General features: G+C 44.8%; 1 protein-coding gene across 1 annotated transcript in view; it reads left to right on the forward strand.

Annotated features, from left to right (window-relative positions):
* Positions 1-517: 517 nt before the first annotated feature.
* Positions 518-25,812, forward strand: part of RSBN1 (round spermatid basic protein 1) — a 75,378-nt gene continuing 50,083 nt past the window's right edge. Inside the window, exon 1 of the mRNA XM_068269712.1 lies at positions 518-1,008. Within this exon, the coding sequence (XP_068125813.1) occupies positions 597-1,008 (412 nt within the window). The 5' untranslated portion in view covers positions 518-596. The remainder of the gene's footprint in view (positions 1,009-25,812) is intronic.

Below are 25,812 nucleotides of genomic sequence, written 5' to 3' on the forward strand. Positions count from 1 at the left end.
GCAACAAGTAATTATCATGCATCTGAGTCAATATTGATTTTTAATGCTGGACAATTCTGTAAAGCACATGCATGAGAAAAGCACTATAATACTCCCTCCAGCTACATGAAATGCACGTCACGGAACTGGTTTCCACCCTCACTTGACTTCCATTCAGTGTCAGAGACAGGAGGCGTTGCAGGTCTTCATTTCAGCCTACATATAATGTATACTAAGCTAGTATACTAGCCTCTCGCAGCGAATCGAATAAAACAGGGCGTTCCAAGAAAACCACTGCACTAGAAAACAAGCCCGAACTTCACGCTTTCCAACGGAATCGAAATAGAACGTAAACAACCGGCAGCTCATAGGTTAACGTGGGACAGCGATGACGTCAGATGCTCCGTGCGCTCAGGCACGATCGCCGCTTCACGACTACAGATCTTCTCTAGTCCAACTACAAGTTCCGTGAGGCTGCGAGGCACTGCGCCTGCGCCCTTTCTGCAGCGCCTAGATGGTGATAGGTGGGAACGAGAACTACACATACCACAAGCCAGAGAGGTGCGCTCATGCGCCTTGCTTAGACGTCGGGCCATTTAAAAGTCGTCGTTAGGGAAATGGCTGCGCAGCTCGGTACGTTTGCGGAGGAGAAAGACAAAGCCAAGACAGGCCGTAAGAAGAAGCGGAGGGAGGGTTCGCCGTGCTCGGAGAAGAAGCGGAAAAAGAAACCCGAGCTAGATGAAGGAAGCGAGCCGAATGACAAGGAAGCGAAGCGGAGGAAGCTGGCCAATGACACCCACCACAGCTGTCACCACCATCACCACCACCACAAGCACCACCATCACCACCATGGCAAGGAGGAACTCCCTCCTCCGAGCGTGCCACATACTGCCGCTGCGCTTCCCAGCAGCAGCCCGGCCCTGCTCACCCTACTGCCACAGCTGGAGAGGCCTAGGGACAAGAGCAAGAAGAAGCACCGCACCAAGAAGAATGGGGAGGGGGAGAGCCCGCTGAAGCCTGTCAAGAAGGGTGAGGGACCAGTGTGTGTATACAGCGTGTGCATGGGGAGGGGGCGTGTCCAAGTTGTGTTTTACAAGTGTGTGAGAGAGAGAGGGTTATTAGTGTGTGTTTAGGGGGAGGGTGCACACTTTCACAGTGCTGTGTCCATGGGGGTGTGTGCGCCGTAACTGTTATGGATGTATTTCGCTTTTTGTGGGTTGGGTTAGCAACCCTGCATTACAAATGTGATAATGTTGGTTCACTTGAAATGTTATTTTTACAGCGCTGACTTGAAAATTAAACTCCTGGTTGCTCTGGGTAGCAAGCACCCATCTCCAAACACCATGGCCTTGGTTAAGCTAAACAAAAGTTTGCTTTCCTAAAACAGAAAGAATTTGCGATAATTCAGGTTGGAGTGAGCTCGAGATGTCTCCCAGGCACCACTGCTGAATATATGCAAATTAACCATTGTACCCTTAGAAGCTAAACACACCTCCAGAACCGCTGGAATGCAATCATGTGTCAGCTTGTTAATAAGTACAGAGCCATAATAATCCAACATGCATACAGACTGTTTCAGATTGTTTGATCCTCATCAGTGCATGGCATGGATTAATTTGGCTCTATGGAGTAGGGCTTGTAAATCCGAGAGGCACAGACTAACCAGCAAGCTCATGGTGACCCAGAACTCATTGGGGTGTGTAAGGGACCATTGTAGTCCCTTACACACCCCAATGAGTTCTGGGTCACCATGAGCTTGCTGGTTAGTCTGTGCCTCTCGGATTTACAAGCCCTATTCCGTAGAGCCAAATTAATCCATGCCATGTACTGATGAGGTTCAAACAATCTGAAACAGTCTGTATGCATGTTGGATTATTATGGCTCTGTACTTATTAACAAGCTGACACATCATTGCATTCCAGTGGTTCTGGAGGTGTGTTTAGCTTCTAAGGGTACAATGGTTAATTTGCATATATTCAGCAGTGGTGCCTGGGAGACATCTCGAGCTCACTCCAACCTGAATTATCGCAAATTCTTTCTGTTTTAGGAAAGCAAACTTTTGTTTTTCTTAACATCTTAGTAAGGGGGCTTTTAGGACCATTGTAGTCCCTTACACACCCCAATGAGTTCTGGGTCACCATGAGCTTGCTGGTTAGTCTGTGCCTCTCGGATTTACAAGCCCTATTCCGTAGAGCCAAATTAATCCATGCCATGTACTGATGAGGTTCAAACAATCTGAAACAGTCTGTATGCATGTTGGATTATTATGGCTCTGTACTTATTAACAAGCTGACACATCATTGCATTCCAGCGGTTCTGGAGGTGTGTTTAGCTTCTAAGGGTACAATGGTTAATTTGCATATATTCAGCAGTGGTGCCTGGGAGACATCTCGAGCTCACTCCAACCTGAATTATCGCAAATTCTTTCTGTTTTAGGAAAGCAAACTTTTGTTTTTCTTAACATCTTAGTAAGGGGGCTTTTAGGACCATTGTAGTCCCTTACACACCCCAATGAGTTCTGGGTCACCATGAGCTTGCTGGTTAGTCTGTGCCTCTTGGTTAAGCTACTTACACATTTCCAAGATTTATCAGTTTTAGAACAATTGCTGTGCAATTGATCAGGCGTTACTATGTTGGCTTATGAAAATGAAGTATGCATGTAGGTTACAGGCTTTAAATCTCTCCCTAGAAGGTTAATTGACCAGGTTAACCTTAAAATGTGTCCTAGTTGTATATCATGCTGGGTTTACACGATACGTTTTGTTGTAAGAATCGTTCCGATAGATGCCTTCGATGATAAAATTCCGACATGTCCGATGTTTCCGCTCGATTCGTTTCTTATAGAAGTCAATGGGAAAAAAAGAAAAACGAGTGGAAGATAAGAGAATTGAGCAGAAAATCGAATAATCGTGCACCGAATCAAACGCAAAAAAGTATCGTGTAAGCCCAGCATAAGGGGAAGTTTATTCCAGCAGTGAGACAGGTGGCAAGATTGTCCAGTCACGGCATTCATTCTTTAGTTTTTAGGCTTTAGCAAAAACATTACTATAGAAGTGAAACCATTAGGTAGTAAGCAGCTGGTGTTATGGGAGTTTGGCATCCATAGGAGTATTTTATTTAAAATAGCGATGTGGAAGTTATTATAGGATGTGATTAGAAAGCTCAAAGCAATTATGTTTATGCTCCCCCCCCCCCTTTTTTTTTTTTCTTTTTTTCCCAATGCTGTTTTGCACTAAATTTCCAATTCTGATAATGCAGGTAATGGGCTTAGTGCAGGGGTCTCAAACTCGCAAAAGAGACACGGAAGCGAACTATTTTACCTTATAGTTCGCTTCAGCGCTCCCAAGTAATCCGCCGCATCCCCGCCCCTAAACTAGGGCTGCAGAGCCCCCAAATCCCCCGGGCAAACATCCACGACTGCGCTGAGGGGCAGAGCTTCCAGCTGTTGCTCTGCCCCTCCTGACGTCAATTGCCACACGGATCGCCACCTCTCCCTGCTCCTCTCTGTGAAGAAAGAGTGAGAGGGGCGGGCAGAGGCGGCTATCCGCCGCGATTGACGTCAGGAGGGGCAGAGCTGAAGCTGAAAGCTCTGCCCCTTCCAGGAAATGCCGGCGGATTGCCCCCCCGGGCGATTTGGGGGCTCTGCAGGCCTTGTTTTGGGGCGGGGACACAGCAGATTACTTGTAATGGGAGCACTGAAGCGAACTATAAGGTAGAACACTTCATGTTCAGAAGAAATAATTAAAACTGTTAATGACATTTGAGGACTTTTTTTGTGAAATCCCTTATGCGGCCCAGCCTCATCCTGACTTTGCCTCCTGCGGCCCCCAGGTAAATTGAGTTTGAGACCCCTGCCTTAGTGGTATGATTCTTTCCAGATATTAGTTTTTAAATGCAATACAATGGCCTATATTCACAAAACTTCTCATAAATTACATTTATTACCTAATCGATAAAAATAACCTTTCAGCACATTTACAAGCAGAATAATCACTCAAGTACTTAAGGCGGGTGGGGGGAAAAAGTTGAACTTACCTGGGGCGTCTTATGGTCCCCTGCAGACGTTCTGTGCCCATGCAGCCACTCACAGATGCTCCTCCCCCCCCCCCCCCCCCTCGCCAGTGCAAACGGAATTTGTGACTTTAATGTTGCAAACCACTGCGGCTCCTCGCTGACGTCACCAGAAGCGTACTGCACAGGATCGGAGCATCGGTGAGTGGTTGCTCGGGCACAGGACTTCTGCGGAGGACCATAAGAAGCACCATAAGAAGTTCAACTCTACTTATACTGGAAATGTTTTTTCTTAGGAGAGTTGGAGCAATAATGCATAGAATTCTACCTTTAAAGTTACAAGTTTTTGGCTTGCAGGCATATGTTAATGTAATCCGGTCAGCACTATGACAGTATATTTTTCATTGTGACCAAAGCAAAATACAATGGACTCTTAACATAAAACAGTTTTTATTAGGTCCTCCAATCATCCAAAAACTGCTATAAGGGGGCCATAAACTAGGCAACCAACCAATCGACCATCCAATTCGATTATTATAATCGAATTGGATGAAAATGAGTGCTGCCAAGTGCATACCCGACTTACAAGGCGACCAATTTCAGGACAGAAATTGGCCGCACAGTCGATCGCGCGTGTTGGAAAAGTTTGGGCCGAGGTTGGTTGGTCGGGTGCGCGACGGTACGGCGGCCAATTTGCGAACGAGCGACGAGACGACGAAACCCCCCACTGCTGCCACCGCAATGTATTAATGTGTGTAGTGAATTTATAAATTACCTGTCTGGTGTCAGCCTCCACACAGTTTCCGTCCATATCCAGGTTCCGCATACACGCTGGCGGCGCTCTGACGCCATGAAGGTGCATAGCGGCTGACGTCAGACGCTAGCGTGTATGCGGCTGTTACCCGGCGAGATGGACGGACACTGTGCGGAAGCTGCTACAGGACAGGTAATGTATAAATGCATTACCTGTGGGGGGGTTGCAGTTATTTAGTTGTAAAAAATGTTTGGAATGATGTATAATTTTCGATCCACTTCTCACATGTACACAACTTTGTATTGGTCTTTCACGTGGAATTCCAATAAAATTGATGCAGGTTTGTGGCAGAAATGTGACAAAATGTGGAAAACTTCAAGGGGGCCGAATACTTTTTGCAACCCACTGTATGTATCTTGGTGTACACCATTGTCTGTATTATGTATCCCATGTTTGTTTCTTTCTTTGTACAGCGCCACGGAATGTTTTTTATTTATTTATTGTACTTATAAAATGCCAACATATTACGCAGCGCTATGTAAATAATAATGGATAAACCTATTAGAGGCAGAGGATCAGCAGGACTGCCAGGCGACTGGTATTCTTAGAAAGGAAATATGGCAGCTTCCATATACCTCTCTATTTTTTTTTTTTTTAAAGACAACTGAAGCTAGAGGGATATGGAAGCTGCCATTTTTATTTCCTTTTAAAGAGGAACTCCAGTGAAAAAAACAAATGAAAAAAGGTTAATTTTTTACATTATTTATAAATGATTCAGTGTTTGCCTTGTAAAATCTTTCCTTTCCCTGATTTACATGACCTTTATCACATGGCGCCATTTTTACTGCTGGCAGGTGATGTCTGTGGAAAGAGATGATGCATTTTTGGCAGTTTGAAACAGCTGTTATTTCTGACAATGCAACAAGGCTCCCACAGTGTGATGTCAGCACCCTGGTGCTGACATCGCATTGGGGGAGGGGTTCCACCATAATATAATATGGGTTTCACCATAATATCAGCCATACAGAGCCCCATGATAATCCATTTGAGAAAAGGGAAAAGATTTCTCATGGTAAAAGGGGTATCAGCTACTGATTGGGATGGAGTTCAGTCCTTGGTTACGGTTTCTCTTTAAGCAATACCAGTTGCCTGCCTATTCTTCTGATCCTGTCTCTAATGCTTTTAGCCATAGACCCGGAACAAGCATATGCAGGTTTTTCTGACATTGGCCTCAATTCACTAAGCTTAACTCCTGTCTTTAATAACTCTTCTGAGCTGTTTTACAGTTATCACCATGGTGATATAATTGTGATAACTGTATAAACAGCTGAGAAGAGTTATTAAAGACAGGAGATAAGCTTAGTGAATTGAGGCCATTGTCAGATCTGACAAGGTTAAAGCCAATGGTTACCACTTTAAAAATAAAAGTCAGATACTCACCTAAGGAGAGGGAAGGCCCGGTCCTAATGAGCCTTCCCTCTCCCCTCCCGGTGCCCTCAGTGCTGCGCTGGCTCCCCCCATTCGCGTCTGCCGCCGCAGGGACTTCGGAGGTCTTCGGGAGCCCGAGTGCTTCCGAAGGCTTCCGAAAGCTCCCTTCGGCTGCGGAAGTGGCAGTATTTGACCGAACTGGTCGAATACTGCTATGGAGGATCCTGCGCGGGACCGGGCACTGGGAGAGGAGAGGGAAGGCTCATTAGGACCGAGCCTTCCTTTCCTTAGGTGAATATCTGACTTTTTGATTTTTAAAGTGGTAAACATTCACTTTAACTGCATGCTTGTTTCCAGTGTTGTTCAGACACTATTGCAGCCAAATAGTTTTGCATATATGCCAAGCAACTGGTATTGATTACAAGGAAATAAATAAAAATAGCAGCCTCCTTTATTCTTCTGACTTCAGTTCTCCTTTTAATTACAAAGAGTCTTGTGGTGTACTGATCAGGGCTGTGGAGTCGGGCAATTTTGGGTGCCCGGAGTCGGGAAAAAATGCACCGACTCCTAATGAATTTGTAACTGTAATTAAAATAGAAAATATGATAAAATGTTCTATTTCTCAGATAATAGTCATTAAAAATAATGTATATATACAGTATACACACAGTAATAGCTGTGCTTAGTCCACAAAAATGAAATAAACCAATCAAAATTAGTTACTTGTGCTGCTTCAATAAAGCAGTCCCCGTATTTTTAAGGTCAGATATACACATCTGATTGTGACTGTATATATGATGTGTACACAGGAATCTCTTATATATACTAAATAACATCTATGCTGTAAGAATAAAGCCTGATGTGTAGCTGTGTCACTAATAGAGATGGTCAATGAGATGGAAATAATTCTGCGCTGATGCTGGTTTATACAAATGTATGCACTCCCTTTGCTCATGAAATCCAATAATTTGATATGATGTTAAAATTTGGTTTGGTGACTACAAATTAAAGGGTAACTGAGACGGATGAAAAGTAAGTTTTTTTATACATACCTGGGGCTTCCTCCAGCCCCCTTCAGGCTAATCAGTCCCTCGCTGTCCTCCACCACCCGGATCTGCTGCTATGAGTCCTGGTAATTCAGCCAGTCAGCGCTGTCCGGCCGCATACCGCTCCCACAGCCAGGAACATTCTGCACCTGCGCAATAGTGCTGCACAGGTGTAGTATGCTCCTGGCGGCGGAGTGTGCATGCGCACTACGCCAGACTGGCTCAAGTACCTGGACTCATAGCAGAAGATCCAGGTGGTGGTGGAGGACAACGAGGGACTGATTATCCTGAAGGCGGCTGGAGGAAGCCCCAGGTATGTATAAAACTTTAATTTCATCTGTCTCAGGTTTACTTTGTTACACAGTAGTACTATACTCTACATATGCACTCCCCACAGAGCTGCAGGGAATCCACTGAGAATGCTGTGCACATTGAACACAGAGGTGTTGTCTGTTTACAATCTCCTCATTCCCCTGCAGAGTACCTGCACATCATTCTTACATGTACCCACACTTACATTGCCTAGGGCCTGATAGATGTTCTTTGTTCCGGTTTGTACCTATTACAAATACTCTTACCAAGGACTAGTTTTAGTCTAAAGGGAATAAATATAGTAGTCTACATATCCTTCTCACTTCAGTTGTCTTGTAAAATTCCTAAGCGTTGGCAGTTAAGAGACGAATTTCATGTTACATCCTTTTAATCAACAAAATTGTAATATGCAAATTAGAGGAGTCGGAGTCGGTGGAATCCTAAACTGAGGAGTCTGAGTCGGTGGATTTTTGGACAGACTCCACAGCCCTGGTACTGATATACATTGGCATCATTTTTAAAATAGAGTTTAAATTTTAAAGGGTACCTGAAGCAAAACTGAATAATACTTGTGGGATGTCTCTGGATGGTCCAGAGGTTTCTCCCAACCTCCTCCAATCCCACTGATCCTGTGCTTGGACTCTTTTTGTACATATTCGACAAGAGCCTGTTGTATATGTGTTCTCGGCCAGACTGCCATCTGTGTGCAAGTGTGGCTGCACTGCATAGACTGTATTTGTGCTTGCACAGTGCAGCTGCACTTGCACCATGATGGAGCATGGAAGCTGGTCGTATGCAGGCTTGCGCAGTGCGGCTGTGCTCATACACGATACCCCACAGGTTTGCTTTAATGTATACCTGTGAGTATAAAAAGATGAATCCAGATACCTCCATAGAAAGGAAGCCTCTGGATAGCCCAGAAGCTTCTCCCATCCACCTTGAAGCCAACAATCCAGCACTGGGACCCGCAGAACATATTCAACAAGATTTTGTCGAATATGTTCTTGCAGCCACACTACAGTCAGTGTACAAGCGTGGCCTTATTGTGCACATGCATCTGTACCTGCACAGTAGCACAATGACACTTGTGCACGAGGGGCTTTGAGCTACTGTGTGTGCAGGTGTGGATGGTACTGTTCTTTGCAATACTGCCATGCTTGTACTGCGATGGGGGTGTGTGGTCGCAAAGAACAGGGTCCTGCGAGCAGCAGCAGGATTGAGGACATGGGAAGCGTTTAATTCCGGCAGTGTACTAGATAAATCCCCCTCCTCTGCATGCTTTGGACTGTGCCATACATGCAAATACGTCCGGTGTTTTTACCGAACACCTTTTCCAGTTACGATACATACCTGGAGCTAGGGATGGATAATGATATGCAAATTTCGAGTTTATGCAGCATTTTGTATGCAAACTTGTGCAGCTTGATCATGCATCAGTAAAATTTTGAGGTAAAATTTGATTGGTCCATTTTTAAGCTGCATAAATTTGCATAGTCCTGCATCAACTTATAATATTTATTATTATTATTATTTGCCTCTCATTGACCATCCCTACCTAGGGTATGTACCTTACAGGATGCTCCTTCATTTATTTTTTTCTTGAAGCAGACTTGTTGTGATCTATGTATGTCTCCAGAAATCTGTATCTGTACTATATGCCTCTGAAGAACTGACCTTTTTGCTTTTACTCGCATCTAAAAGTGACTTTCAATTTTTTTCTGTTTAACCAATCCCTTTTTTTTTTTTCCTCTAGCATTTTGCAAATCTTTTTTCCCTTCTCCCCCCCCCCCCCCCCCTTCCTTATACGTGCCACTATTTGGAAAATTGACCCAAAAATGGTACAGGCAGCACTTTCAGTGGATCGGAATCGAAACGCTCATATGTGAACACTCTTAGGGAACCATGGCACAAGCGCTGTTAGGGCGATTTTTCAAAATCGCAGGCGCTAAAAAAAAAAAAAAAGGCAAAAACACCCTAGGTGTGAACAAGCCCTTTATGGCCGTGAAAAGTGCATCAGGCTGCTTTTAATGACACTATGATGTCCTGCTATATTTTACTTACCACTACACATGAGAATTTTTATGACTTATTAAAAGCTATATTTTATTTGATATAACTCTAAATCATTTTTGGAAAAGGGGGGGGGGAGCTTTTCAGTTCTATATGGACATTTGTGCGTTTCGTCTGCCTGTACCATTTTTTTTATTTTTTTATTTTTTATTTATTTTATTTTTTTTAGGGCGATTTTGCTACAATGGAAGTTATAGGAAAAATGCAAAACGCTCACAAAATCTATTTGTGCAGCAATTGGGTTCGTGCTTTTAAGAATAAATTCATTGTATTCTTTGCCGGGTCAAAGAGTTCACTTCCTGACTTAGGTCAGGAAGTGAAAAATATAGAATCACTCTGCTAAAGCGCTTTGAAAAGCGATGTACACAAAATCGCAGGTAGGCGCTGGGAGGGGAAAAAAAAACAATCAGTCACAAAATCGCAAAACGTGGCTGTCCGCGATTTCGATTTTAGATGTGAACAAAGCCTGAGTGATTGCAACACATGGTGTATTTTTATTTTAAGATTAAAGCGGACCCAAACTAAACATTTTTTTTTTTTTAATTCAAAATATTTAGTTGCACCACTCTGACACATACAAAGATAAACACTCCATCAAACCTATGAGCATTTCAGTGCATGCTTTTCACCCTTTTTTCATAACTAGGGTTATACAGGTGGCAGCCATTAGCAATTCCTCCTTTGCCGGACACCATCTACTCCACCAGTTTGCCGGATTCTGTCCTGGCAATATGAAAGGAAGGGAGGAGTTTCTCTAATAAATGTAAAATATTTTATATTTGTCATCATCATGCAGCTGAAAAAACGCTGCTATTTATTATTATAATTTAGAAAATAGATTTTATTTCTGAAATCTTGTATTTTTAATTTGGGTCCACTTTAATGTATGGTACATCTTGTATGTATTTCCTATCAGACTGTTACCTTATTTTTTGGCCTGTAAGACGCTCCGGTCTATAAGATGCACCTTGGTTTAGAGGGCAAAAACCGGGGGGGGGGGGGGGGGGAGATATATCTACTGAACCTGTTGCGCCCCTGGTCCAGGCGCGTCTACCATTGTACCTCCCCCTGCCAGTTATTTGTGTATAACTATTAGCAGCGGTACCACCGCTCCAGCAGCGATTAGAGACCTTTCGTCTCTCACAGCTCACCTTGTGTTGGCTTCTGCTGATGATACAATCAGCACTATGGCAACAGAGAAGTCTGTGGTCGCTGCCATGGATTAGGTCAACTATGCTGCTACTTCTGATGGTTAGACACGCGGGCAGAGGAGGACCAACAGGGGGCAATACAGGGAGTCCCTGCCATTACGGCAGGTAGGTGCTTCGTATCGGCATACGTTCATAAGTCGTTGACTCCCTGTATTTAGCATATAAGATGCAGGGACTTTTCCTCCCTATTTTAGGGGAAGAAAAAGTGCTTCTTGTATGCTGAAAAATAGGGTACATCTCACAGACTGATACAGTTGTCAGTTTACCACTTGCTATGCCTGTTAATCTGTTAAATCTATTGAAAAGGTTAGAGAAACCGTGACTAAAAATTTAACTTCATGCCAATCAGTGGCTGATATGGTGAAACCCCTCCCACAGTGGGATGTCAGGACCATGGTCCTGACAGTTTCCTGTGTGGGAACCTCATTGCATTGTGGGAAATAACCGCTGTTTACAGCTGGGTCCAACTGCAAAAAAAAAAAATATCAAGCAGCAACTCCTTCCACTGACATCACCTGCCAGCAGTAAAAAATGTCACTATGTGGTGAATGTAAGTCAGGGAGAGGAAAGATCTTACAATGGTAAAACACTGACTAAATCATTTATACGTAATTTATTGTAAAAATGGAAGCACTTTTTTATTACATTATTTTCACTGGAGTTCCTCTTTTTTAAAGTATAGTATATCTGACCCAAGGCAAAAATAACCAAAGGTATGTACACACCTAACTTTTTCGAACGTTTGAACGACGAGTTGGACGTGTACACGCGCACGAGCAAATAACAGCCGGTTTGCCGGATCTGCTTAGCAGATCCTTTGGACCAACTGTCGTTTAAATGACTGTTAGGTCCGTATATATATATATGTACACAAACCATTTTTAACCACTTGCCGACCAGGGTATTTTTCAGTGATCGGTGCTGCGTGGGCTCTGCAGCCCGCAGCACCGATCAGGAGTGCAGCAGGGCGATCAGACTACCCCCCCCTTTTTTCCCCACTAGGGGGATGTCCTGCTGAGGGGTCTAATCGCCGCCAGCTGCATTTGCTTAGGGGGGGGCTCTTCAAAGCCCCCCTCCGCAGCGTTCTCCGCCGTCTCGCCCGCTCTCTCCCTCCCCCCCCTGTGAGCTGCGCAGGACGGATTTCCGTCCTGCGCATTGAAGGATAGGCTTCAGCCTATCATATGCCGGCGATCCCCGGCCAATCAGAGGCCGGGGATCGCCGATCTGCCTTACGGCGCTGCTGCGCAGCAGCGCCGTATGATGTAAACAGCGGGGATTTCTTCCCCGCCTGTTTACATTTTGCCGGCGAGCCGCGATCGGCGGCTCTCCGGCTGTTCACGGAGACACCCTCCGTGAACTGACACGGAGCGGCCGTTTCCATGGTAACCCGCAGACGACCAGTTTACGCCAATCGGCGTTAGCTAGTCGTCAAGAGGTTAAGGGACCCATACACCTAACGATTTTCCTGCCGATATACAGCAGATTCGATCACTGTGATCGAATCTGCCGTTAAATCATTGTGCAAATGCTGACAGAATGATTTCCGCCCGAAATCCATCGTTCCCGCCGATCCGTCCATGTGGAAGATTTCGCTCGATCGCCGGCAGGTCGGTAGTGCATCGATAGCGGCGTTCGAATGCACGATGACCGACGCTAGCTGCAGTATATTACCTGTTCCGCCGGCACGTGTCCCCGCTCTCTCCGATGTCTTCTTCTCCACGCTTGGCTCAGAGTCCGGCTGGCTTCACTGAACTTCCTGTCCTGGCAGGAAGTTTAAACAGTAGAGCGCCCTCTACTGTTCCCCGGACAGGAAGTTTAGGGAAGCCAGCTGGACTCGGTGCGCAGCGCGGAGAAGAAGACAGCGGAGAGAGGGGACACGTGCCGGCGGAACAGGTAATGTATAGCTGGCGGGGGGGGAGGGGGGGCAGCAGCTTCACAGATGGTGAATCGATTTCATGCTGAAATCGATTGACAATCTGTTTGCAGTAAAGGCAGCCATATGATCACTCTCTGATCAGATTCGATCAGAGAGGTATCTGGTGGTCGATCTGATGGCAAATCGACCAGTGTATGGCTACCTTTTAGTCGTTTTTCCAACTAATAGACATTCAAACAACAAGTCGTTTGATCAGTCATTTAATCTAGTCCATTGTTCTATAAAGTCCATTATGAAGTTGGTTAATTGACATGCAAATTAGCATATCAGCTGCTTTGTTGGTCACTGTGTACATGTCTGAACGACTTGTTGTTTGCACTTCAAAACGACAATCAGGCGTAAAGTTGGACGTGTGTGCGCACCTTAAAGAGTGTTATGCTGGGGATACACGGGTTGACCCCAGCCGCGTCCCCGCAGATCGATTGCCGGGGATCGAGCGGGCAAGGGTCGAGCGGCGTGATCGGGCCAGCTGAATATTTTCAGCTGGCCTGATCAGCTGGTCGATACACGGTACAGAAACGTACCGTGTATCCCCAGCATTAGGCATAAAACACACAATAACTTCTCTATTGCAGGGTGATATATTAGTACAAAGGATGCCCAGCCGCTGTTAGAGCGTAGGGAGGCCAGAGGCTATCTCCTGTCACTGTCCTCTGCCCTCCCTCCTCCAGTGGCATGTCCGCTCCTTCCCCCCCCCCCCCCCCCCCTCTCCTGCCGCATTCTCTCTCTTCCCTGCACTGAACATTGGGGAAAGATAAAGGCGGTGCACACAGTCCCTGAATAATGGTTCCAGGCACTGCAGTATCCTTCTATACTCTCTGCACTACCGCCGGTGTTGTCTGATTACGCTGCCTGTGGTTTTGCGCTGCCCCGCATGCGCAGTAGGAGACTGTGCGGCCACATTTCCTATAGAATGATGCTGCTGGAGGTAAAATACTAAATATCTCCGCTCCCACACCTTTACACTCCCCAAATTTTCAGGGTAGGGAGGGGACCCCCCCCCCCCCCCCCAATGACCTCTATGCCAAATTGCAGCCCCCGAGACCCGCTGGTTCCCGAGATAGATTTCTCTAATCTATCTCCTGAACCAGCGGGTCTCGGGGGCTGCAATTTGGCATAGAGGTCGTTGGGGGGGGGGGGGGTCCCCTCCCTACCCTGAAAATTTGGGGAGTGTAAAGGTGTGGGAGCGGAGATATTTAGTATTTTACCTCCAGCAGCATCATTAACTTCATACTGAGCATGCGTGCTACTCAGTGTGGAAGGGAGCTTCCGGGCAGCGCAATCAGACATTACATCGGCGGTAGTGCAGAGAATAGATGGGAATGGCAGCGCTTGGATCCATTAGCAGGTGAGTCTGTGGCTGCTGCATTTATTCCTCCCCGCTGTGCACAGAAACAGTGCGGGGAGGGGGGGAAGGATCCAGCCAGAGCACACAAGATGGCCCCTGCCAGCAACAGGAGTCCTCTAATTCTACAATACACAAAACACATAAATAAAACGTGGACACTACAATACATCTATTATGCAAGTAGAGCGAGTATTTATCTACTTTGGTTTTTTGGGAGGGGCATTTTATAGCTAATAGTTTCTCTTTAAGGTTAGTGTCGAGGTATGTTAATGCTGGATCCACATACCCCTGTGCGTATGGCTGAGGTAATTGTTGCCAAATACTTTTCTTAGAAAAGGAAACCTCAGGTGGGGGGGAAAATGTTTACCTGGAACTTCTTCTTCTAATCACTTGTAATGGAAGAGGTACCACTCACATGCAGTCAGACACAATTTTATCAGTGAAAACTGAGAAATGGTGTCCAAAGATGGACACAAAAAGCATAGTGTGCTTGGTGATTTCCCCTGGCGCTTTCTTCCTCAGGCTTTTGTATGTCATTTTATGTAGAGTATACATATGGGAATGGGGGTGTATGAAATCATTAATCAGTTTACTGGTTATTAGAAAGAGAATTTCTCTAGATGTTGCTACAATTCTTTACCACTGTGTAATGCTAGACCCGCATCCATGTATGTTTAGGTCCTGTGAGCTATGCAGTAGCAGCAGGGTCCTTCCAAGTGTTTATTGAAATACAGTTATTTGCTTAGACAGCACTGTTCAAGGTGATTGGGATTATGCACCCTAGCAGCTAAGGCAGAAGGCCAAAATGAGCAATGCAGCCCTGCCCTTTAGGTTGCATTCACAGCTGAGAGGTTAAATTGCAGGGTCGCAACAGAGGGAAAAAGTCGCATTATGCATGTGGTGCGACCAGTACAGTCCTGGCCAAAAGTTTTGAGACTGTCAAAAATATTAGTTTGCTGCTAAACTGCTTTTAGATCTTTGTTTGTGATGTACTGAAATATAATTCTAAGCACTTCATACGTTTCAAAGGCTTTTATTGACTATTACATGATATTTATGCAAAGAGTCAGTATTTGCAGTGTTGGCCCTTCTTTTTCAGGACCTCTGCAATTCTACTGGGCATGCTCTCAAACTTCTGGGCAACCCATTCTTTCATAATCACTTCGAGTTTCTCAGCATTAGTTGCTTGTTGTTTGTCCACCACAAGTTCTCAATGGGATTAAGATCTGGGGAGTTTCCAGGCCATGGACCCAAAATTTCAAAGTTTTGCTCCCCGAGCCACTTTTTACTTTTGCCTTATGACACGGTGCTCCATCGTGCTGGAAAATGCATTGTTCTTCCAACAATCCAACAACAGTTTGGTAAAGAAGTTGCTGTTGGAGGGTGCTTTGGTACCATTCTTTATTCATGGCTGTGTTTTTTGGCAAAATTGTGAGTGAGCCCACTGCCTTGGATGAGAAGCAACCCCACATATGAATGGTCTCAGAATGCTTTACTAATAGCATGACACAGGACTGATGGTAGCGCTTACCTTTTCTTCTCCTGACGAGCCTTTTTCCAGATGCCCCAAATAATCGGAAAGGGGCTTCATCGGAGAATATGACTGCCCCAGTCCTCAGCAGTCCATTCACCATACTTTCTGCAGAAGATCAATCTGTCCCTGTTTTTTTTTTGGGGGGGGGGAGAGAAGTGGCTTCTTTGCTGCCCTTCTTGACACCAGGCCATCTTCCAAAAGTCTTCGCCTCACTGTGTGTGCAGATGCACTCACACCTGCCTGCTTCCATTCCTGAGCAACCTCTGCACTGGTTGCACTCCGATCCCGCAGCTGAATCCTCTTTAGGTGACGATCCTGGCACTTGCTGGACTTCTTGGATGCCCGAAAGCCTTCTTAACAAAGATTGAACCTCCTTTCCTTGAAGTTCTTGATGATCCTATACATTTTTGATTTAGGTGCAATCTTAGTAGCCATGATATCATTGCCTGTGAATCCATTTGTATGCAATGCAATGATGGCTGCACGTGTTTCTTTGCTGGTCACCTTGGTTAACAATGGAAGATCAATGATTTCAAGCATCACCCTCCTTTTAACATGTCAAGGCTGCCATTCTAACCCAGTCAGCCTGACCTAATGATCTCCAGCCTTGTGCTCATCAACCTTCTCACCTGAGTTAACAAGAAGATTACTGAAATGATCTCAGCAGGTCCTTTAATGACAGCAATGAAATGCAGTGGAAAGGTGTGTTGTGTGTTTTTTTTTTTTTTTTTTTTGTGTGTGTGTTTTTTTTTTGTTTGGATTCAGTTAATTTTCATGGCAAAGGAGGACTATGCAATTTATCTGAACACTCTTCATAACATTCTGGAGTATATGCAAATTGCTATTATAAAAACTTAAGCACCAACTTTTCTCATTTACAATATTTTTGACAGTCTCAAAACTTTTGGCCAGGACTGTACAGTAAATACAGTATGCTTCTCTGCTCCTGTTATTGTGCACGTTATATATTACTACACTGCCTGGGTATGGTGAGGCAGTGTTCTCCCCAGAATTTTTTTTCAGCAGGGTGGCATGAAAAAGTAGCCGGGTGGGGCAAGATGAGCATGCAGGGCCGGTGCTTTTGTGTGCAACTCTGCTTACAGAATAGGAGATGGTGAGCCGATGATAGCCGGGTGCTCACCAAAACTAGCCGGGTACAGCACCCGGCTAAAAGAGCCTGGGGAGAACACTGGTGAGGGCATACACACTATGGGCTGGTGCACACCAAAAACCGCTAGCAGATCCGCAAAATGCTAGTAGATTTTGAAACGCTTTTTCTTATTTTTCTGTAGCGTTTCAACTAGCATTTCACGGTTTTGTGAAGCGTTTTTGGTGTACTACATTTCATATATTGTTACAGTAAATCTGTTTCTGAACGGCTTCTGTAACAAAAACGCCTGCAACACCGCTCTGAACGGCAGTTTTTCAGAGCGGTTTGCGGTTTTCCTATACCTTACATTGGAGGCAGAAACGCCTCCGCAATCCAAAATCTGCAGCAGCCCGGGAGTATGAGTTTCTACAAAACGCCTCCCGCTCTGGTGTGCACACCCCCATTGAAATACATTAACCAAGCGTATCCGCAGCCGCAAGCGGATCGCAAAACGCTGCCGAACCGCTCTGGTGTGCACTAGGCCTCTGTGCAGATAGTGCCCTGGCTGGGGTGAACCACATTTGAAAGGTCCCTACAGCTACATTGTGCCCAGCAGCTCTGAACAGGGATGCCATTCTATTTTAAATATAAGGAACTTGGAGACACTGAAGTCTCAAAAAAAAATAAATCTTTTTATATAACAAATGTGTTTTATGTTTACCCTAACTAAACCGCCGCATTCCTACCGCTGTAATCTTATCTAAATCCCCCCCCCCTAACTCGCCCTCCCTCTCCCATACGGGCAAAGTAATTCATGGTTCATTTTACTGTGGAAGAAATGTACTTATTTGTATATGTTTACAGGTGTTTTAAATTTTAAGAATTTTGCGACAGAGGTCCTTTAAAGGGGCAGAGACTGCTGGTATAGAAGTGGTTAACCTAATGAGTCTCCTTGTCAACCAGATAATCAGGTGCTGCAGTGGGGTTGCTGTCAACTCTATGCACATAATCACACTTAATTCAGTTACAAACAAAACCATCTTTGCAATTTACTGAGGCTGGGTGCACACATAGCAGAAATGCTAGCATTGCGTAAAAACGCTGCATTTTTTTTTTCCCGCTAATGGAAGTCTTTGGGCCACAGGAAAAAACGCATATAAAAACAGCATATGTGTTTTTTTGTGTTTTGCGCTTTCAAACCTGCATTTTTAAAAAAGCTGGTTTTGTTGCATAATCACAGACTCATGTATTTCCGCCCCCTGTTGTCTTAGTGATTTGCATAAACGGAAATATAAAAACGCATGCAAAATGCATGCGTTTTGTATATGCCAACCGCAAACACATTAAAACGCATAAAACATGACATAAAACGCAGCCTTTCACCTGAGCAAGAAGAAACCTAAAGTGTTTTTGGTAACGAGAGAGTAGTAGGTTATGACTGGAGTGTACACACCCACATTCTTGGTAGCTGTCATTGGCTGTGCATGTTCTTTACATTTTAAAGTGCTAGCTCTTCATATTCTTACTCCTTGGCATCCCCTAAAGCAAAATCCTCTTAATTTTTTTTGTTAATGGGTAGTATGGAGGCTCCCAATGTGTGTTCTATTTTAGTATTTTAAAATATAAATAAGAGAGGTAATCGCTTACCTCTCCAGAGGTAACATTTTTCAACTGGAAAAGTTTTTATCCAAAAAGTAATCGGACAACGCGTTTCATGGGTCAGGGCCCGCTTCCTCAGGTCAATACAAAATTCCTTGATAGCGCAGGGCATAGAATGTAGCCTGCCTTACTCTGGTTTTGGTAACCATGTATCCATATTAAAGATGGAACAGAGTACCTAGTTAAAGCCGACCGAACTTTTGCACAGCACACAGTGAAAAGTCTTTTATATCACAGTTGCCATTCCATTGTGTCGCTAGGCATTAGGCACATACACGACTGCTGTTGACCGAAAAGATTGGGACTCGAACCCTTGGGAAACAGATCAGGAGCCAAGTGCAGGGCTTTCTGTCTGCTAAAGATACCAGTACACGTGGGTGTACAGGCAGAGATCCGTGTGTACCTGCAGACACTTAGGAGTTGCTGAGCCGATATTTTAAGCAATACGTCCAGTGTGCAATACGCAGGGACATCGTGCACAGCGAACACTGTATAACGGGGTCATTTTTTGCGCTGCACAGCATTGCCTTCTGACCATGCACTGCCACAATGCTTTTCTGTGCAGAATTGAATAAAGAAAGGCAGGCAGAAAGAGGCATGGCCATCCCTCCACAAGGCAGCAGTATACAACTTCTGCACAAGAGCCTGCAGCACACCAGGGAGTGGGTAAAATCCAGTGAGCTTTAACAACACATCCAAGAAGACTTGTACAATAGCTGACACATTTCAGATGCAAGATCTCATAATGGTGTCGACAATGCAACGTCATGAGTTTGTCTAAAATGCGCGGCCATCAGCACACAGCCACACTTGGGGCCCATTTCCATTGTGTGCAATTATTTTTTTATTTTATTTTTTCCCCCCAAGATCATCCAAACTTCAAGCGCCCCCCCCCCCCCCCCCCCCCCCCCCCGCATGCAAATTCGAACAGGGAACGTTTGCATAGGTTCACGTACAAAACAAACACACAAAAAGTGCCTACATAACTAAATTGCAAGTTGAACAAAAATAAGTGCCCTCATTCAGCCTTTTTGAAGGCTGTATTACAGCTTTTAAAACAGACTTGTTTTGAAGCGGAGACTCTTCACCAAGATATTGGCCTCAATTCACTAAGCTCATCTCCTTCATCTCCTGTCTTTTAATAATGTTGCTGAGCTGTTTTTGTAGTATTCAATACACCATTTACCTCAGGCAAACCTAAAGTTAACTCTTCCTCCCCCCCCCCTCTTTTTTTTTTTTTTTTTTAAGGCGAGATCGCTAACTGTAGATGGGGCACAACTGTAATCAGTTGCTCTGTTATAACTGAAAGGGCAACTGATTTTCAAAGTAATGCCCATGTTTCCCAATGGCTCAGTTCCCCCTTAACGCATTAACTGAAATCTTTTTCACAATGCACTGCTATGGAGAAGAAAAAGAAAACACGTACAAACTGATTAAGTGTAAACGGGGCCTTAACGTTTCAATCCTTAAAGGGATACTTAAGTCGAAAATAAAAAATGATTTTTACTCACCTGGGGCATCCCTCAGCCCCCTGAAACTGTATGGTGCCTTCGCAGCCTTGCTCAGCCTTCAGCCCGCCTTCCGCAGCGTACGGACATACGCTTGGGCAGCATTACGGAATCCGTACGCTGCGGGAGGCGGGCTGAAGGCTGCGCAGTCGCACTAAGGGCAAAGCGTACTGCGCAGCCGCGGCTCAAGGCGGCGGCCATCTTAGTAGTGGAAGCCTATGCGACCCGTTCAGTGGGGTCGGGCTGAGCCAGGGGGGAAAGAGAAAGGCAGCAATGACGGCGGTACGGTGCGGAGGACGCGCTGGACGTCCTCCGTGGATTCAGATATATAAAAGGTATTGTGTAATTTTCATCTTTTTGGCCTCGGAGTCCTTTAACATTTTATTTAATTGCAACAGCTTCGATAAACTTCCAAGAGACATTACACATGCCATGCTTAGGTGATTTCCCCACTAGCTCCTCTGCATCTTCCAAAATGTATCTAAGAGGTTAAACCACCAGAGTGGCAGGGGAAAAGTCTTCTGTTCCAATCTCTTTGCTCGTTGCCTGGGGTAGAGACGCTGGACCCTCCAGAGAGGCTTTGGATCCAATCACAGGGACTTGAAGGAGAGAGAGGCTGTTCCTATCAATCATGGGTATGGCTCTCTGCTCCTGTCAATCATGGGTATATCCACACGCAAAGCATTTGAAGCTGGTTTTTGTGAGATGAGAGCTGCCGGTAATTGGAGAACATGTTCCTAGGCTTTACCACATGCACTGATCTTCACGAATTGACATTTGCTGACCTGTATTGCAGGTGTTTACTGCGCAAGTCGGTAATTTACCTCACTGCTTGGTAATTTTAGCTTTTCATGGGGTAACAGCCTTGATGAATTGACATTTTACTAAATGCTCCATAAACTCCTCAGTCCATGCCCAAGTGCCCTAATAGATTTTTTTTTCTCTTTCTCTCTCCTCCCAACTCCCATGTCCATTTCAATGTGTTTGCTGTAGTAAATTGCAGGGCAGTGACCAATATATTGCAGGAGGCCGCCACAATCTTGTTTTTTACAGATTTGTCCTTTTTGTGTTTCTGTTTGTGGCACACAGGGTGCTCAGTGAGGACAGCGGTTTCAAAGCTGAAAACCCAGCATTACTTGTATGCAGCTTTTAAGTGGTATTCCTTGACCCCTTGTCCTTATTTACTAGCTTCATTTTATCTTCTTCTTCTCTCATGTTAATTACTACCAAGACAGAGCAGCTGGTTTCACGAACTGTCATTCACTGGAAATATAAATAGCTTATAATGTTCTCTTTTATAAACATTTCTGCTGTAGATCTGCTGTGTGGGTATGCTTCTTGTAAAAGCTGTGGTTCTGGAATTTGACGTGTACAATATGTGCAACACTAGTTTTGCAAAAGACACAGCCTTCTATGCAGAAAAAGGTTGGGTGTTTTTTTTTTTTTATTTTTTTTTTTTATATATCATGTTTTGAAGGTTCCTTTTTATTAAAGCGGTTTAAAACTCTGACAAAATTTTCAACAAAAAATGTTTTCCTACTTTTTATAACCCATACAATTTATCATATTTGCTTTTGTGCACAAGTATTATTCATTTAGAATAATATTATAACTTCCCAAAGTTCAATTAATTTATTTTTAAAGCTACTGGTGCATTTTATTCATAACTGACCTGTGTTTCACCCCAGGACTCATCAGCCGAAGTCCTGCACAGCTAGAGAATGTTTACATAAATGTATCAAGTAAAGAATGTGTACACAAGATAAGCTGAACAGCAGTTCGGATGCGGGTTCTCCCTGCAGAAGAAAATCAGCCCTGTGATGTAACCCTTTGAATGCTGTTTTACTATTAAAAAAAAAAAAAAAAATTGTTGTTATATTATATGCTGTAAATAAACTTTTAGAGCAAAGAACTTCTGGGTTATATTCCACTTTAAAGAGAACCCGAGGCGGGGTTCTAACAATGCAATCCACATACAGAGGCTGGGTCTGCCTATACTGCCCAGCCTCTGTTGCTATTTCAATCCCACCCAACTTCCCTCTGCACTCTGCAAACAGCCATAAATCACACCCGCGCTGTGCAGGCTGTGTTTACATCTGTCCTGTCAGTCTCAGCGCTCCCCCGCCGCCTGCAGAGCTCAGGTCCCCGCCCGCGTCCCTTCCCTCCAATCAGCGGCGAGGGAAGGGACACGAGCGGGGACTGGAGCTCTGCACACTGAAAGGACAGACTTAAACACATTCCCCTCTGACACGCTGTGTCAGCAGCGCGGCTGTTATTTATGGCTGATTACAGAGTGCAGGGGGAAGTTAGGGGGGATTGAAATGGCAGCAGAGGCTGGGCTGTATAGGCAGACCCAGCCTCTCTATGAGGCTTGCATCGTTAGAACCCCGCCTCGGGTTCTCTTTAAGCCTATATATGAACTGATCAGCAGTACTATCTGTCCTTTGTGGATATTTGAGCAACAACTCCCACTAACAAGTGGCGTGCATAGCATACATCTGAGATTGGAAGACGAAATAAGTATTATTTCAGCTGTTTATTATTGCCATATCACCTGATGCTGAGCATACATGGTAAGTTTCTTGTTGTTAATCGAGCCGCTGATGGCTTGATTGATAATATCCGACGTGTCCGATCACCGCGGCGGATTGATTCTGTGCTTGATCCCCGCAGGGGAACGGCTGATAAGAAGCGCCCGCGGGAATCGATCCGCGCGGATGAGTGGTGACTCGCTGGCATTGAGCCAGCAGCTCGATACCGGCACAGAAACTTACCATGTATGCCCAGCCTGAGGTGTCATCGTAGGATTGATGCAACAGCAGTGATAGGACAGTACTTGTTCCAGGATTGAGGCGGCTGATCTTTGGCCACTTCAGCCCACAGGGTTGTTCAATTTTTGCATCTGAGCAACTTTCACCTCTCATTCATTTGCCAATAACTGTATCACTACTCCTCACAATTAATTGATCTATCTTGTTTTTCCGCCACCAGTTAGGCTTTCTTTGGGTGATAAATTTTGCTAAAAATTATTTTCTTTTAAATCCATTTTAGTTTGAAATGAATACATGCTACTGTAATTAAAACCCATGTATTATTTGCCCATTTGTCCCGCTTATTACACCATTTAAATTATGTCCCTATCCCAATGTATGGCGCTGATATTTTATTTGGAAATAAAGGTGCATTTTTTTTTTCAATTTGCGCCCATCATTATTTACAAGCCCATGATTTTAAAAATTATATTAATATACTCCTCTGACATGCATATTTAAAAAGTTCAGACCCTTAGGCAACTTTTTTTTTTTCTTTTATTAATTTTATTTGTGTAATTTTTGGTGTGGGAGGTAATCGGCTAATTTTTAAATGTTAAATAATGTATTTAATAAAAAATGGATGTGGGTGTAGTTTTACTATTTGGCCAGAAGATGGCCACAATCAAAGTCCTGGAAGCGTATGATCACGCTTCCAGGAACATGAATGAGGACGGAAAACTTTTTTTTTTTTTTTTTTTTTTTTTTTTTTTTTTTACTCAAAAAAACCTCAGCCTCTGTTAACAGGCTGTCTGTTTTTCTGCAGGGGGCTTCGATCAATGAATGGGAGCTATAATCCTATTCCTTAATCGCTTGGCTAACAGCCGCGGGAGTGCGCGCAGCCTATCTGGATGAGAATGGTCGTCCAGATAGGCTTAAGTGGTTAACAGTGCACTGTCACGGTATGAGTGTGAAGGCCTTGTGGTGTACGCCGGGTGGAGAGCCCACATATGTCCAATTGTGATTGGGTGCCTGAATGATTTGCATAGGCTGCGGCCAGGTGATCAATACAGGGATATACCCTCACAGGGACAGTGGGGTGATGTATAATAGCAGTTCTCAAGTCAACCTATGTTTTTTAGGATGTTTTAAATAGGTATTGTGAACTTGGTTTTGTATGTCATTCTTGCAAGCCAAGAAACCCCGTTTTTTGTTTTTGTTTTGCTTTTCATTGGGCATACCGTTAGTTATTCAGATGCAGCCTGTCTTGGGAAGTGTTGCCACCTCTCCCTGCTGGTTAATAGGTTTTGCTGTTGTTCCGCAACCCCTTTAGCACTTCCTAACTGTCCTCACTCAGATCAGCCTGGATTCTGTATCTTGTATTTTATACTGTGTGACCAGGGTTAAATTCAGCTGTAGGGCTCTTGTGAGGTTTGTGCAAAGCACTATCTGTCCCTAGAGAGTGCTTTTTGTTTCTAGAGGCCCATAGACTTTCTTTGTGGTTAAAAAAAAAACGCAATTCTGCCTGGTGTGCTCTTAGGCTATTTAACCACTTACCGACCGCCCACTGCACAGGGGTGGCCGGAAAGTGGATCTCGCAAGGACCGCCGCATGCACAGAGGCGGCGGTCCTATTAGGGGCATGGGCGTCATCCGTGACGTGATCCTCCGCCGGGATTGGCTCCGCCCCCCTCGCGCTGTAACCCGCCGACCGTTCGGAAGCGCCGGCGGGTTACTAGCACCCGGATCGCCGCATACAAAGTGTATAATACACTTTGTAATGTATACAAAGTGTATTATACGGGCTGCCTCCTGCCCTGGTGGTCCCAGTGTCCGAGGGACCACCAGGGCAGGCTGCAGCCACCCTAGTCTGCACCCAAGCACACTGATTTCCCCCCCCCCCCCCCTGCCCCCTGATTGCCCACAACACCCCTCAGACCCCCCCCTGCCCACCCTCCAGACCACTGTTTGCACCCAATCACACCCCTAATCACCCATCAATCACTCCCTGTCACTATCTGTCAACGCTTTTTTTTTTTTTTTTTTTTTTTTTTTTTTTTTTTTTTTTTTTATTCCCTAAACTGCCCCCTGCTCCCTCCTGATCACCCCCTCCCCCCCCCCCCCCTGTGTCCCCCTGTGTACTGTATGCATCTATCCCCCTGATCATCTGTCAATCACCCATCAATCACCCCCTGTCACTGCCACCCATCAATCAGCCCCTAACCTGCCCCTTGCGGGCAATCTGATCACCCACCCACACCAATAGATCGCCCGCAGATCCGACGTCCGATCAACTCCCAAGTGCAGTGTTTACATCTGTTCTCTACCCTAAACACCCACTAATTACCCATCACCCCCTGTCACACCCCCCCCCCCCCCCCCCTAGCACTCCTATCCATCAGATCAGGCCCAATACAACCTGTTATCTAAAAGGCCGCCCTGCTTATGACCGGTTCCACAAAATTCGCCCCCTTATAGACCACCTGTCATCAAAATTTGCAGATGCTTATACCCCTGAACAGTCATTTTGAGACATTTGGTTTCCAGACTACTCACGGTTTTGGGCCCGTAAAATGCCAGGGCGGTATAGGAACCCCAAAAGTGACCGCATTTTAGAAAGACACCCCAAGGTATTCTGTTAGGTGTATGACAAGTTCATAGAAGATTTTATTTTTTGTCAAAAGTTTTTGTGAAAAAAAAAAATCAATTTCCGCTAAGTGTCATTTTTCACTAACTTGTGACAAAAAATAAAATCTTCTATGAACTCGCCATACACCTAACGGAATACCTTGGGGTGTCTTCTTTCTAAAATGGGGTCACTTGTGGGGTTCCTATACTGCCCTGGCATTTTAGGAGCCCTAAACCGTGAGAAGTAGTCTAGAAAACAAATGTCTCAAAATGACCTGTGAATAGGACGTTGGGCCCCTTAGCGCACCTAGGCTGCAAAAAAAAGTGTCACACATGTGGTACCGCCGTACTCAGGAAAAGTAGTATAATGTGTTTTGGGGTGTATTTTTACACATACCCATGCTGGGTGGGAGAAATCTCTCTGTAAATGGACAATTTGTGTGTTAAACAAAAAAAAAATCAAACAATTGTCATTTACAGAGATATTTCTCCCACCCAGCATGGGTATGTGTAAAAATACACCCCAAAACACATTATACTACTTCTCCT

The sequence above is a fragment of the Hyperolius riggenbachi genome, chromosome 2 (genome assembly GCF_040937935.1).
Source record: "Hyperolius riggenbachi isolate aHypRig1 chromosome 2, aHypRig1.pri, whole genome shotgun sequence".
NCBI classification, from domain to species: domain Eukaryota; kingdom Metazoa; phylum Chordata; class Amphibia; order Anura; family Hyperoliidae; genus Hyperolius; species Hyperolius riggenbachi.